Source organism: Lytechinus variegatus, chromosome 3 (genome assembly GCF_018143015.1).
Source record: "Lytechinus variegatus isolate NC3 chromosome 3, Lvar_3.0, whole genome shotgun sequence".
Taxonomy (NCBI): domain Eukaryota; kingdom Metazoa; phylum Echinodermata; class Echinoidea; order Temnopleuroida; family Toxopneustidae; genus Lytechinus; species Lytechinus variegatus.
In genome coordinates this window covers 55107779-55124837 of record NC_054742.1, presented here as the reverse complement: position 1 = coordinate 55124837, position 17059 = coordinate 55107779, and the positions used below count along the sequence as shown (strand labels likewise).

At 34.2% G+C, this 17059-nt stretch overlaps 2 protein-coding genes across 2 annotated transcripts in view; one reads left to right on the top strand and one right to left on the bottom strand.

The window, feature by feature from the left end:
- The window catches only part of LOC121411404 (protein hinderin-like), a 32627-nt gene that overhangs the window by 12572 nt on the left and 2996 nt on the right, over nucleotides 1–17059 (top strand). The window lies entirely within an intron of this gene.
- Nucleotides 12657–17059, bottom strand: part of LOC121411405 (normal mucosa of esophagus-specific gene 1 protein-like) — a 36924-nt gene continuing 32521 nt past the window's right edge. The window contains exons 4-5 of the mRNA XM_041604126.1: nucleotides 16436–16496; nucleotides 12657–15326 (exon numbers count right to left, since the gene is read on the bottom strand). Coding sequence (XP_041460060.1) covers nucleotides 15249–15326; nucleotides 16436–16496 — 139 coding nt within the window. The 3' untranslated portion in view covers nucleotides 12657–15248. The remainder of the gene's footprint in view (nucleotides 15327–16435; nucleotides 16497–17059) is intronic.

Sequence of the window (17059 nt, the reverse complement as noted above, 5' to 3'; positions counted from 1 at the left end):
CCATTTTTGTCGGAGATCAAAACAAATCATAATCTTCTTCTCCACCTGCCTTTCCGCTAATATCGGAGATAAAAACAAATCATAATTTTCTTCCCCTTTATCTTCTTTTCCTTCCACCGTTTTTCTCTGAGATCTAAACAAATCACCAGCGCATTTTTTTTGTCTTGTTATGTTTAGGCCTGGGACTTTCGGGTTTTTTTCTTTTCGGGTACCCGTGGTAATTTTCGGGCGGGTACCCGAAAATCATGTCGCTCGAAATATGACTGGTGGAAAAACCCCATAGGTGACGTCATCAAGCCAATGCGATGCAAGCCAATTTATGAATGAAAATATAGTAAGCATGCGCATTGCAAGCCTCAGCCCAACGCAGTATTCCGCCAAAACAAGTCTGCAATACTCCGTCACCTCGTACCAAAATCGGCCTAGAAATCCACTTTTCTATATTTTATATGAAATATAAAAGGTATTCTCAGAGGATCTGTTTTCCCACCGATACCGCACTGGTAAGCAAATTTTATTACTTCTTGCTTTTCCGTCAAAATCTTACGAAGTAGCGTCGATATTACATCGTGTTCGTGAATTTCTAGAATCTATCGCTACGTGAACAAAGTCAATTGATTTCCGGGTTTCGGAGCGTCGAATGCGCCAGCCAATCACGATCGTGTTACCATTTTCGGTTTATGATAAACTGAAAATGGTATCAAGAACGTGATTGGCTGTCGCCTCGTATGCTCCGAAACCCGGAAATCAATTGACTTTGTTCACGTAGCGATAGATTCTACAAACTCACAAACACGATGCAACATCGACGCTACTTCGTAAGATTTTGACGGAAAAGCAAGAAGTAATAAAATTTGCTTACTTGTGTGGTATCGGTGAGAAAACAGATCCTCTGAGAATACCTTTCATAATTCATATGAAATAAACGAAAGTGGAATTCTAGGTCGATTTTGGTACGAGGTGACACAGTATTGCAGACTTTTTTTGACGGAATACTGCGTGGGGCTGAGGCTTGCAATGCGCATGCTTACTATATTTTCATTCATAAATTGGCTTGCGTCGCAGTGGCTGGATGACGTCACTGCGCTGCAAAAGAAACATGGGGACGATTGAACGATCTCAGTCACATCGTCATCACTTGAAAAACTAGTATATTTAAGGATATTTCGAGGGTAATTGGTGAGATTCAGAATGAGACTTGTGTACTTTTGTGATGAGTTTACAATCATGTCTTACACTACGCAATACAAATCAAATGTACGTTATACTGGTGAGCAATTTTCGGGTATCAGGTATTGATTTTTCTACCCGGGTACACGACGCTTCGGGGCGGGACCCGGGTACCCGGGTTTTAGTCCCAGCCCTAGTTATGTTTTGGTTTTTCCGATCCGATTTTTTCCCCACTGGTCAAAAATCGGAGTTCGGAAAAATGTAGAAAAAAGGGGAAAATCGGATCGGGAATTGGAATAAAAAACGGTTACAGCATTATTTTGAACCGTCTCAGTTCCAGGAAGGGCTTTGACTGGGGATCATCCAGTTGATTGGATGGTACTCATCAGAGTGTTGAGATAGAGGAAAAGAGGAGTGCAAGGTCCTAGATGATCTCTTTTCTCCCTGAAGTGAATGTCTCAGAGGGAGGGACTGTTAATTATTGATCCGTCTTACTTCTGGGGGAAGGGAGCTATGATTGAGGGTTATCCATTTCCTGGTGACTTCAATATTTGCTTTCTCCTTAACTCCATATGCGCCTTGAGCACTCGGCAAAGTGGATTTGATGCTTAAAAAGTTACATTATTATCATAAGTTTTTGTCTCTCCCACCAGAGTTGAAGGCGAGAGTTAGGGATCCAAATGTCGTCGGTCGCCTGTCCGTCACAAACCTAACGACACATAACTCCACAATCGTAAGTTGCTTTTCAACCAAACTTGGATGGTAGATGGACTTGGGGGACCTGCATGTTATGATGCAGTCTGAGGTCACATGGTAAAGTCAAAGGTCATTTTCAGGTCAACGTTAAGTCACTTTTCAACAAAACTTGGATGGTAGATGTACTTAGGCGACCTGCATGTTATGCTGCAGTCGGAGGTCACATGGTAAGGTCAAAGGTCATTTTCAGGGCCACATTAAAGTTTACGTGCAAGGCTCTTATGACAAGTGTTATTCCATCCCAGTCATTTCACTATGAAGTTTCGATATAATTCTCTTGCGTGCCCTCGCAAATCACAATATTTCTGGTTATTTTCAGAAGTGGGCGAGACACAAAATCGCTTTTGCCTTGTATTTCATAGGAATCTTACTCATTCAAATTATTGAAGAGTGAGAACAGGAGTTGAATATTTCCAGAGTGGGAAGGGGGGAGGGCACTGATGGGGATGATCTGTTTGATTGGAATGGCATTCATCCATGTGCAAAGATTAAAGAAGAACAGGAGAAATTCATAGGAGTTGAAGTGACTCCTTTTTCATGTGATTATTTCATTTCATTCATTTTTTTCCATATTCAAATTCAAAGACAAAAAGGCCCCAAATATTATAATCGGTAAAAAATCACAAACAAGAACATATTGCATATAAAATATAACCATATGATATAAATCTGATTAAAAGGGGGGAAAGACAGCTTTAAAATATGTACATGCAATATACTGTAAGGACAATTAAAATTGAATAGGGGACTTCTCAATGGTGGTCCCAAATCATAGTATTTGTGTATGTCTATTCAAGGCAGCGTTATATGTATGCTTTATTCAAATTATTGATGTTCAAGCCCTACTTACGATGATGTGACGATTGTTCATGTGTGACCATATTTTGTGTAGGGTTGCATATCTGAAAAGGTAATTAATATCTTTAAAAACTTAGATAAGTTCTATTTTTTGTGAAAATATATGGAAAACATTGGCAAATTTTGTCACTGTTTGAATCCATTCTGAGAAAATAAAATTTCCAATTCAGGCATCAAGAAATCACCATTTTACAATTTGCAAGCAGATGTCTTCAAACAAGTGAGTAAAGTGTGATGCCAACTACTTGTAATTATATGGCATCTTAACCGGCATCTGATATAATTATCTTACCTTTGTTTGTTTGACTTCTTTTCTTAAACTGTGCAAAGCTATCGTGCGTGAATAAGGTCACACTTTTTATGACTGGGTTTTTTTTAGGGAAGTGCGCACTTACAAACAGCATAGAATTTGAGATTAGGATACCAGCAAAACCCTTTGACCAACTTATTATTCTGTCAAGTGATTTTGACTCTAGGATCTTGCCTTCCATTTTTTTAGTTGATTTATGTAAACTGAGATCAATCTTTTGCTTGAATATCACTTTCATAATAATATTTAAAAATCTGTACAAATTATTGTTACCCCATCCTGTATATATAAAACAAAAGCAGAAGATATTACTATACCTATGTGTCCATCAGGAGAGCAATGAAACTTTTTTTCTCAATTATTTAATGGTTTTATTCAAATTATTGAATTTCCTGTGTTTCTTTATTTTTGGGGCCACCAAAATGAACTTCGATGATTTTGGGTTCCTGAACAGGCCATCAAGAAAATAAATTAGTGTGGAGCCTTGGGAATATATTCAAGTGTAAACCATCATATCTAGGCTTCCCAGCCCATCAGAGAAATCAGGGAAGAATATTTTACTTTTTTTCCAGTCAGGGAAAAATCAGGGAATGATTTTTTTTATTATTATTATTATAAATTTTATTGCTTCAAAATCAAATCACAATATACATAAATAATAACAGCAATAAATAAATCATATACATAAGTATAAAAAAAAATGTGTTACAATTCAGCAAGAATATCATAATACTTGTTTACAGAATTCCATTTATCAAAGTGAACTGAAAGTTTGCCTTGTTTTAGTGCTATTGCTCGCTCTACTTTTTCTAAAAAAATAATTTCATTTTTAAATTGTTTGAAGACTAAGATTTTATCATTGTATTTTTGCTTATAAATAAAGAATTTTGCGTAAAATAAATTGGTATTAATAAGACTATTTTTTATTTTGACTCCAAAACAAATATCCAAAACTGAAAAAGGCAAAGTAAGAATGTTTAAATTAACTAACCATTTGTACACTTCATTCCAAAATAATTTAACAACTTGGCAACAGAAAAACAGGTGCAGAAGATCTTGAGTTTCGTATTTACAAAAATTACAACTAGGTGAACTTTTTACCCCAATGCGAAACAAAAAATAATTGGTTGCTATACGTCTGTGAATAAACTTGAACTGAAAAGAACGTATCTTGGTATCCAAGGTCGCCCTATATAATATTTTAAAACGGTCTTGCCACTGAATTAGTGTTTTTAAACTTAAATTTAGGTCACTTTCCCATTTATCTAAGTGATTGGTATTTTCCAATTTTAAACATACATTATTTACAAATATAGAATAACAAAATTTTGTTGGTTTCTTTTGTGATAAAAATAAAGAGAGTTTCCTGTCTTCAGAAGAAAATGCGGGGTTACATTGGGTAAACATTTTTGACCAGGTTGACTTTATAGAATCAACAATAGCGTAATAACGCATAAATTGGTTCAAGGTAATCAATAGTTTCATCAACCCATTCTACATTTAACTGTCTACATAATGTGCCTTTGAAATTACCTAACCTTACAATTTTACTCTTGTTAACGTTTATTTTAAGTCCTGAAATATTAGAATACTTTGTTAAAATATCAAAACAATTTAAAAGGTTACATTCATTGGCATCAAGATAAATTAATGTGTCATCAGCATACTGACTTACGCGTATTTCATGTCCATTAAGATGAATTCCCCGAATTTGTTTACTCTGTCTCAACATAAGACCTAATATCTCCGCCCCAATTAAAAAAAGATATGGGCTAAGGGGGCAGCCCTGCCTTACCCCTCTTTGGAGATTAAACACTTTAGATGAAAACCATTATTTATAATACAACTCTCGATGTTTGTATACATAAGTTTGACAAAAGATCTAAATGTGCAACCAAGACCAAATTTGTTCAAACAAATATCTATAAAATTCCATTCAACCATGTCAAAAGCCTTCTCGAAATCTATTGAGAAGACAATACCATTAGTTTCTGTCTTTTTACATAAGTATATTGAGTCTAAGAGTAAACGAATATTCTCACCGATGTATCTATTCTTTAAAATCCAGTTTGGTCCCAATGGATAATAGAGGGTAGAACTTTTTGAAGTCTTGAAGCAATAATTTTAGCCAAAATTTTATAATCGGTATTTAGGAGTGAGATTGGACGCCAATTTTTTAAATAAAGATTATCCTTGTCCTTTTTGGGTAAAAGAGTTATTATTCCTCTTTTCATAGATGGGCATAGTTCACCTAACGTATAGCAGGTATTAAATACTTTACAAATGAGTTCTTTTATATCTTCCCAAAACATCTTATAAAATTAACAGGTAAACCATCGGTACCAGGTGTTTTGTCACAAGTCATTGACATGATTGCATCGTAACATTCTTTTTCTAAAATACAACCTTCACATATCCCGACTAAATCTTGCCCAATTGTAGGTATATCCAGATTATTGAGTAGAGTTTTTATATCATTGTCTTCTTCAGTGTACTAGATATAAGAAAATAATCAATTCTACTTTGGGCAGACATAGAACGCCATGTAAATTTAAATTTGCAAGGGTTCATATGGCGCCATATATCTATCAAGTCCATGTCTTCTTTTATTAATTCCATAAGAGTAAAACAATGAGGGTGATGTTGGGTATGGTTAGGGTAACGTCCATGTTGGGGTCTTGAACAGTATTCATGTCTCCACCTATAATAAAAGGTTCTTCACCAAACTGTTGCATCATGGAATGTAAATTTTCAAACATTGCTATCTCATCTTTGTTCGGACCATATATATTAATCACGGTGAATTTTGAGTTGCCATACGATACATTTAAAAGCAAAGTACGACCAGATTCATCTCTATGTACTGCTTGTACAGTAATACCTGAAGTAGGTTTCAACAAAATGCATACCCCTGCACTATTGGATTTTCCATGAGAGAAGAAAACTTTATATCCCCATTCATTGGACCAAATTTTTTCACATTCAACCGTGCTATGGGTTTCTTGAAGAAAAAACATTTCGAATTCAGTATTTCTTAGCCAGTCAAACACACATCGACGTTTTAGGTTATCACCAAGGCCTCTTACATTCAAAGAATATAATTTCACTTTAAGAGCTTCACCCATAATGCCTGCTGAATGTCACTGGTGAATTAAAAGAGAAGCTTATACACAACTTAAAACTACTTATACACCAAATATCATTTTCAGACAATGCAGACTTATGCAAATTGTCTGAAAGGGGCAAATCATACTCACATTTCACCTCAGTGATAAACAACAGTTTATTTTACTCGAAAGATATTACTTTCACTGTTACAATGAGCGTAGATTTTGGCAAAATTATGATATTAATAAAAAATGTAAATGATAACCATCTCCATGGATCAGATCTGTTTAAGTTTACTTCGTATCCAATTGATCGCGCCTGGTTTTCAAAGGACCTGATGCATCATTTCCTCCTTCTTTGTACTTAATCACCCTTGGCACTGACCATGGGATGAATGCAAAGTATCCCTTCTCATTTCTTTTACTATTTTCATAAGACGGCGGTGTTGCTCTCTGGTATCCTCGTGAACGTCGTCTGAAATGAAGATACGCTTTCCATTGATTTCAAGATTCTTCTGCTGTGAAGCTGTTTTCAGCATGAGCTCACGGTCTCGGTAGCGAAGAAACTTCACGTGAATAGGCCTCGGTCTCGCGGTGTGGGCGGTAGGTGGGCGTGTTCGTGACGTCATCGGGGTACGATGTGCTCGTTCAATTTCCATTGCTTGCGGGATCCCCATCTTGTCGCGGATCAGCGAGTGGACCAGACCAGTGCAGTCAACGTTGTCTCCTTCCGCACCCTCGGGAACATTATGCAATACTACATTGTTTCTTTTGTTCCTGTTCACTAAGTCGGTAATTTGCAGCTTCATTTTTGAAATGTCGGAAGCTCCGGCTTTCGAATCTAGCCTACTTTTGATTTCTTCAATTTCCATTTCCATATGGCTCAAAGCGGCGTCTAAATCTGTATTGTGACTTTCTAAATCAGAAACCTTCGCTTCTACTCTATCCACTCTTTCACAAAGTTTGTCCATTTTTTCTGACAGTTTATCCAACACCGGCATTTTAAGCCAAATATCCTTCAACATTTCACTTTCATTCGGCATTCTAAGCATCGGCTTACCATGGGGCGCGGTTGAATTCATACTAGAATCAAAGTAGTGTATGCACAGAATCAAATCGACTTACTTTCAGAGTTTCGGGTGCAGATAAATCAGTCAAACGGCGTCGTGCTGAAAGTCCACATTGAAAGCTACCAAAATATCAAATTATCAGGTCCATGGAGAAAGGTAAATGTATAAAAAAATAACAAAAATCTGGAGCAATAATTTTACTCTCCCATTGCAAATGAAAGTCAAGGGTGCCCTCCCTTTTTTTTAATACCTCAAATAAGAGAAAAATGCCTCAAATGAGGGAAAATCAGGGAATTTTGATAGGCCCAAAAGTCGAAAGCATGATACATGTAGTCGGACTCTGTTATGGCCTCTTTAACATAGTGTGTTGTAATCTAATGATATATGTACTAGGATTGCCTTGAATCAACCTCTTTCTGTATAACTTGAGGAAAGGATGGCTGTATTGGGAGAAGGGAGGCCATGACATGCCTGTGTAATAGTACTAATTAGTTTTACATTATTGTTTTTATACTGAAAATACATGTAATTCATTGCAACAACTTAGAAAGCATGAGAAACTGGGAGTGGGTTTAAATAATTATCAGGGAATTTTTTAACTTCATCAAGGGAAAAAAATTTCTTGAAAAGCTGGGAACCCTGTCATATGATCCAACTATTGACAGAGTTGCCAACTATTGTAATCCCATATCTCATTGTCAAATAGGCCTTTAAACTGTCAATTATTATTTACAGTCACATTCTTTCTTAGAAAATGGTGAAAAAGACCAGGATCTAAGCTGTGTAAATCATACAATATTTGCTGGTATGTACGTGATCAAATGTCTTTATTATTATTATTATTCTTGTTTTTCATTTCTTCAGTGTGCCATGTTGACAGAATCGCCTGAAAATCTGAATGAAAAAAAAGATACTTCAAACATTGTTGCAATTTGACAGATATGGCCCTTTTTTGTGTACATGTATATCCCCAGTCTTCCGCAATACTGAAAACATACAATTCCATGGACATTGGGAAGAACACAGAATTTCACACAAAAAATGCACTTTTCTCGCAGAAAGTTTTAATTATGAAAAATACAGTAAACTTCATCTTTGACATGGCCTTTTTGGATTTGGGTTAATTTCATATGTTGAAAGACCATGCTGTACCTACAAGAAGCTAAATATTTTTAAAAGTAGATATTTTTAATTTTATATTATAAAGTACCCAAAAAATGGTGTGTGTTTCTTTGACCAGGGATTTCTTTTTTTTTTTTTGGGGGGGGGGGCTACTTTTCAAAACTTATTGCAGTGAATGGGGATTTTCAGGGCTCCTTTTTTTTAGTTTCCAGGGCTCGGTTAAGCATTTCAGCAGCTTAATCGCTGCCAGCCCCCATGAATTTTTTTCCCTCTTTGACGTTATCACCTCCCTCATTTGCATACTGCCACTTTTGTGCATTTTGTTACAAGTGTGAAATTATGCAAAAATTTCCTTTATTTATTACGGCTGAACAATCCATTTTTACCGGTGGTCATAAAATTTGGTAAACTATTGGTTATATATCAAAGATAGGAAAGACATATTTTCCCCATGTACTGAAAAATGCTTTGCCATGTTAAAGGCATGGAGCAGGGGTATTAATCACCTTCATTCTAGTTTATAAGAGGATAAATCTGCCAATTAGCTTTTGTTTCAAGTCATGAGCATTTTACAGCAAGGAAGAATAATTAATATCCCAGAGGAAGCTCATGTTCACGATGCTTATTTATGATAGATGGATATTTATGATAGGTCCATTACTTGTACTGTCAGGGTAATTGATTAATCCACCAACTTATGATTAATGTACTTGTTATTCTAGATAAAATCTCTTTCACTTTCTTTCTTTGTGATGATCATGATTATTACGAAAAGGTATTACACAATAAAAACAAATCCTGCATGCTGTGGACCAATAAGAACTGAATAGATTTTTCAGAACTACATGAAGGAATAAAAAAAAGGTTTTATTACAATGTCAGGCAAAGATTTTGTGATAATTCTTAAAATGTGGACTGTTATTAGAGAAACGTTTTTGATGAAAAATGTGATCATGAAGACAAGCCAGAGTTTGCCAATGGAATTTTTCAAACCTCTCAACTTTCATTGTTATATTTTATTTGAAATTTTTCAAAATCATAGTCAATACATATTTATGAGTATGACCACTTATATCTGTTTTATCCCCTTTTCATTGTCTGTTTTTAATCAAATTTTCAACAACTTTGTAATTTTTCATTTAATTTGGATGAAATTTCCATGTTTTGCATCTGGTACTATAGATTTACACAAAAATTATATTGCATGGAGTACACCTTAAATTTGATACACATCTCACAAAACACACCATTGAAAAAGTATTATATTTACCTCTTTTGTACTTTTTATTACTTTCTTGACACAAGTTCCATTGTGACCATTTTGAAACAAGGTAATTCACCTTCAAAATATAGTACTAATGAGATGCATCACAAAAGACAAAGAGAATCAACCAAGTTTCTACAAACATTAAATTCAATATATACATTTCTCATTGTGAATTCTAAGGTATATCTATCTTATTTCATTATCTGCAAATCTACAATAAATCCATCTGTTTATAATCCAACAATATCTTCGCAAATCCCTGAAGCTCATAACAGGAATAGGATTAGTGGTCAGTCAACAATATTGCTTTCCATTTTGATAATGTACCTTCACCATACTTCAGTATCCAGTGGATTCATAGGATACCAATAGTGCTTCATCATTGAATGCCTTTAATTCCTTTTTCTTTTTCTTTACAATCGCTACAATATGGGACGAAGCTTCGTAGCTAGTGATGACTGTCTATTATGGTAGTACATAAATGTCTAATTCGACGAGTTTGAAAGGAGTTAACATTGAAAGTGAACTACATGTATCTACATATCAATAAATTCTTACAATTTGAATTCTACCTTGCTACTTCTCTAACTTCCTCTAATATCTGGGACCTGCTTCATAAAGATTTACAAGTTCTGTGGAGTGTGGTAACTTTTCTATTATTTTAATTTCCATGGAAACCATGATTGTGATTGGCTGCTGAGCCCTGTCACCATGGTAGTTCCCATATTGGAAAGTTATAATTGTTGTTACCACTTATGAAACAGGGCCCACATGGGTGTTTTATACAGCTGTTCATAAGTTATGAGTGACTGGTGACCCATTCTTAGGAACTAAATCAACACCAATGAAAATCTGTTGTGTATCATTTACCACAAGAAAGGATCACCAGTCACTTTTACAGTTACTTATAACTTATGAACAGCTTTATGAAACACCCATCCGGGGTCCATTGCAAAAAGAGTTGCGTTTGAACGCAAGTCAAAAAATCAATCGCAAGTCCCAAATGCGTGCTGTTGATTGGTTGAAAATCAAGTTACGCCTGATTTCTAGAGTTGTGATTGATTGCAACTCTTTCTGCAACGGGCCCCAGGTCTCTAATCAGTCTACCTATTTCACGATCCTATGCAAATATGAAAAATTCATTTGCACGTCAATCATGCTATAAATCATAGGCTGTAAACTCATTCATGTATATTTGATGGGTTTCTCTCTGCTTATTGCCCTACAATTGCTAGAAGGAAGCAAGTGACATAAGAACCAAATGCAAGTTTATTTGGTAGTTGGGGAGACACTTTATTGTTTTGCAAGATGCACACTTTAGATTTTGAAAACTGTCCCTAAAATGTGTTATTTTGATTAGTAAAATTTACATCCAATTGATGTTTTCTTTGTCAATTTTACTGGCTGAACTAATTTTCCCATAAAACGGACTCCTAGTTGGGAAATTCTTTTTCACACAAAAATCAAACAGAAATTGACAAAAACTATCCATTTTAGGCATTTTTCCGTTAAAGTATGTGTACAGCATTATAAGTGAAGTGCCTTTTTTCTTGACCAAAATTTATTTTCCATGTATGAATTTCATCCTGATAAAAAAGATACATGTCTTGATGCTGTAAATTTATACATTTTGTCTTTTACAGGAAATGCAACTTTTGTCATTTGCTTCCTTATGGAATAGGGCATGTACATTGAAGGGCATCAAATTGAACTTTGAGCAGAAATGAGCACCATGTATGCAAATATGATCTGTGCTATAGATGTAAAAGACAATGCAAAACTAAAATTTATTTCAGTCACATAACTACATTATATTACATTGACATAGAATGAACTAATCCATCTCAATATTTGTCATGGAAATTATAAATTACACTCTTACCCCCCCCCCCATTCAACAACCACAAATTTCACACAACTTGTATTATTTTTTCTGAGAAAAATACTTCCTCATAGTTTCATTTGCCATATAAAATGATCCATACCAGATGTAAAAACCAAATTGATTGTGAAAAGATGAAAATGTGTTGGAATACAGTAGATATTTAGAGTCTACAGGTGTACAAGACTACCATAATTCAGTTATTTGCATACATATAATTCTAGTGATTTTATAATACACTTTAGTTTTATTTTAGGTAAGATTCATTTTTTGATCTACTGGATGAATTGATTTAGAGGCAACTCAGTTCATGTAAGATATTAAACTTCCTGGTAATGCGTGTAAATTCTTTGAAATGAGTGTGTCATGGTTATAATATGATATTTCCTTATTTCCTTTTGCATTTCCATATCATTGGTGGGATATATAACCTTTATACAGACTAGTAGAATCATTTTGTTGATATGCATGATTACTATATTTAGATTATACCATCATGCATTTAGTCTTTGCCATTTTTGGATTGTATAATCAAATAGGTGTATACCACTAAAATGTCTTTCAAAAAAAATACAACTGCATATAGCGCACTATACATTCCAAATGATGAAATATTTCATTTCAAATAATGAAATATTGAAACCAGCAATATACAATCTGGTAGGAATCACTGCACATTTGGAGGCACTTGAAAAGGTGTGATTATGAATGTAATGGATGAATTTGCAAGCATTTGGGAGCATATGAATTGACTGGTATTTAATATGAAATACAATAATGAGAAACGGTATCAGAAATATGACAAAATGCTTTTTAATTTTTTTATGATAATGAAAATTTGAGAAGATTCTGCTCATTCTGGATTCTGATTCCTACCATAGTTTGGCATGATTTGAAAATACATTTTCAATGAACACATAAAAATAAACAGATTTATGGTTTATATACTCCATTCACCCACACACACACATTATTTTGAAAGCAAGACAATACCTGAAATTGTTCACATTTATGCTGTCACATCTGATACAATCTTGCTTTCACAGCAGTAAGTTGATAAAACCACAACATGTATACCAAAATCAGAACATGGAATAATTTTCTTAATTTTTGATTAGCAGTTTATGCTGTTGTGGGGGAATATTTCAACAGAGTACTGTACAATCCTTTGTCAAAACCCACTACATGAAGGACAATTTTATGTTGTAACCATACAAAATGTTTTTGCAATTTGCAACGTGATATAACAAAACAGACATCTTACATGCATCATTACTGGTGGAGAGTAGTTTGGTGGGATGTGGAACATAAATATAAATTTTGGACATGGAGACTTGACCAATGGTGTACTCATAATCCAAATAATAAATTGAATATGAAAATACTGTCATTCTACATATTCATGTTTTGATCATGACAATCTATGCAAACTCTACAGGATTGATATTTTTCAAACAAAAATACCAGATTATTTTGTTCCATTCATACTGCTGTTTGTCATTGTTTCCATGGCAATGTATGATACCAAATTGTCAATACATGATTCTCAAAATGGTTTGGAATTTTTCAATTTTTATAAAAAAATATTTGCTTTCATGCTTTCATTTTCTACATGATTCAACCTTCATTTTTTCCTGCTCTTTTTTCTATATCTCCAGAGGTTGACAATTGTACTTCACCCAATGCTCTTTTTCTTGGAGACAAGATTGAACTTTGATTTTCACCAAATAATAGAATGAGATTCTGTAGACAGATTTCCATTTTCATTAAAGGTACATTTCATAAATTACTAATGCTATCATAAGTTACATATAACTTCAAAACACTGCACAGCACTTATTGCAAAAAAAAATACATTTACAAATTTAAATGTTATATACAATTTCCTGATCACAAATAAGGTCCCATATAGATATAATAAAATTTCATATATACTTTTACTTTGGCAAGTAGCACTGTATATATTTCATTTTACATGTATTTTCAACAGTTGTACATTTTAGACTCAATGTTTCTTGAGATGATCTACATTTTTCTATTGAAAAATAATTTAACATTTAATTTAATAATGTCACATAATTGCTTACTGCATATACTTAGCAATATTAAGTAGATGAACAAAAATATTGTGAATTAGCACTAGATATAAGCCTGCAACAAAATATGACTTCGTCATTTTTAAAGCGGCATCAAGTTCACAGTAGAGAAAGTATTTATTTCTGGTAATCATATATAGAAATCAGGTTTTCTTTTGAAAAAAAAGATAATCAATTATCCTCATATGTATTTAATAGATAATTTGTTTGCTTCTAGACATATACATGAAATATATATAATGATTCATGATTTTCGTGTATTTCTTTATAATATTTGTCAATTTACATCATTATGGAATTAATACTAGTACTGTACTCTATTTTACAGATTTTATGAATTGAATTCAAACATTCTTAACAGTCATACTGGTGAAACCCCGTTAAAAGACAGATCAATTCTATTTAATCATTAACAGCTCTTATTTCCCATGATACACCTATGGTTGGTTTAGAGTCAGTTTCGTTGGTATGACGGTAGCACAATCCTCGATAACCAGTGATGTGTACTAAGACATGTATTATGAATGATGCAATTATTAAATGTCAGGTCTTCTCAGAGTCATGTTGCATGGAAACTTACAAAGGTTTTTTTTTGACTGGATGAGAACAATGTCTATATCCACCAATCATGCAACTCAATCTGGTCGAGTCACTGTGTAAGCCTCTTTCAACATTTTTTTACTTGAAATAAGGTCTTGACTTCACGCGTACGGCATAGTATGACGACTTTGCAGATGTGACAAAAAGCGAGTCGTAGATTGAGTTTGATGGGAGAATCGGAGATTGCATGGTCTCAATTTTTATAGTGGACAAGAGAGAGAGGGCATGATGCTTGCGCAATGCCTCAAAGTAGCATTGTTACGTAGCCGAAAATTGCACGATGTTGACATACAGTCTAAAAGCCCCTAAGATTATGGTAACTACCATGGAAGTCTTGATTTTCTTTTTGACCAGCTGCTGAGCCCTGTTACCATGGTAGTTAATTTACTATATGATTCTATGCAACAAGACCCTGAGGCTTGTATTCTGATGTCAAATTTGAATCAAGACCACGGCCCAACTCTGTGCTAAAATTATGAAAAGCCATAAATGTAGGAATGGTGTTAACATTGTCGGTTAGTTATCTTGCTCACTTGCTACTTCTTTGTTATCATTCCTAGACAGTTTTGAATGAATTGAGCCGCAAAAGTGCTAACAAATTGAACTTCTTCTGTTTAATACAGATTAGTGTCACAGTTGGCTGTCCATAGTCAAACCACAAGTTTAGACCAGGGGCCCGTAACACGAAGCTTTTCTATGATTGATTGCAATGTACAATCAATCATGAAAATACGATTAATCGCTAACCGTTGTGTTACAGGACCCAGAGTTTAAATCAAACCCAATTACAGAATACGAGCCTGGACATGGGTGTCAGCGCAGAGAATTCGCTTTTTTTTTGGGGGGGGGTACGCAACAAAAAGGAACAAAAGATAATCTTTTATCTGTGCTGACGGCCATGGGCCTGGGTGTTCATGGATAACAGTTGTGCCTTTGTCATGATGTGTTTCTTGTGCATATAAAACTTGAAGAGTTGAAGTTATAGAGATGGATATCTTCTGCTTTTCTTCTTACTTTCGGCTTCCTACTTCTCTCTGTAGTTGTTCGATTGCTGGCTTTGCCTTGTATTCTAGCCCGTAGGTCAGGAACTGGAAGACAAAATAGGGCAAAATTAGCAAAATATTTAGATAAATAGCAAATGTTCATTGATATTCCTATTGATTTTCTACATTTTTTTTTTTTGGGGGTGTAAATAATGGGTATTATTGTGAAAAGGGGTGGGTATTGTGATGAAATTAATTACCACTATAATTAAGAGGAAATCTAAAAGAAAATATTTAGTCCTATCTTCCGAACCTTTTTTTCATTTTTATTTGATTTTATATATTTGTTTTTTCATTCTTATGTTTTAATGAAATTTATAAATAAAACTTAGCTAGCACAGTGAATCTATGATATGTTAAAACAATTTCTTTTAATCAAATATAGCACAGTTAAGTTTCATGAAATTTATTCAGTGAGATTTACTGTAATAAAGCAGTTATTTAATTAATTTAGTCAATGAAATGTACACTAAATTCAATGCATTGATATTGTGAAATTTATTCTGGGAAATTTGAATCAGTAACCTAATGATTGTATTACTTGCTGTTTTCAAGAAAAATTATTCCAGGTGATAAACACCAAACCAAAGAAACAAACAATTCAATTCAAGGTTTATTAAAAACATGAGTTGCATCCAAATGGCTGAATTGGTCATGTATACAAAATACAGACTATTAAAAGACTCATTACATATTTCAAACATTAAAAAAGCAGAAACCTTTGTAAAAAACTGACATGAGAAATATGTTAATAAGACAAGAATGCTGAGGCAATGAAAATTAAAATACATGTGCATAAGATAATGAGGAAGTGGTAAATAAAAAATAATACAAACAAATAAGCAAGTTGTAAAACATCATTGAAATATATGGATATTGAATGTGTTGATTTCCTCATTAAAAAAACTTGATAAACAATGGTTTGCAAGGTGTCTGTTGTGTTGCTTGACAATACTGTCAAACCTGTCTATGAAACCCACCCAAGGTAAAGATACAAAAGTTGTCAGTGAAGACAGGTGGCCTTTATAGACAGGTTCTTTAACAAGTATTCCTTGGTGCCAGTGGCCACTACAGAGAGGCTTATACTCTAGACAGGTGGCTTCTAAGATACATGTAGGTTTGAGTATATACGCACTATTAATTAAAGTCTTTACCTTTTGTTTTTGTGTCTCCTGTACGTTAACCCATGGATGTGGGGTTGACTTCTTGAATAACCTGGAAAAGAAACAAAAAGATCGAAATCATTTCATAAATTTTCCCATATGTTTAATTGTACTCGCATTTGTCAGCATTGGTCCTATTTTAGTTTAACTGTAATTTGTGTCTTAATTTCAATCATAATTCACAAAAAATCTTTCCCTGTTGACGAAATGTTTAAACATATTTCTCTCCATTATATCTCTTGTGTGAATATGACATGCTATTAATAGAAAAAAAACAATATCAGAGGTTGTGTACCGGTACTCCAAATTCTCATACGTGACAGCTCATGATATTAAATGACATTCATCATTTTTGTATATACACCAGCCTCCAGGCATGTGATAGTAATACTATATCACATCAAGAGCCTGGAATATTGTTCCATCTTTCTCATTTTTCCCACTTGACGTGGCCTTTGAGTTCACAAGAGGGATGTTGCTATCCTCAGAGACATGTAATGAGGCTGGTTGCCCTGGGGGTGGAAATACCTTGCATGACAGTGGGATTGGGTCTCCTTGTTTTAAAGAATTGTCGTGTTTTTTATTGACGAGTGTAACTTTTTCATTTGTAAGGTA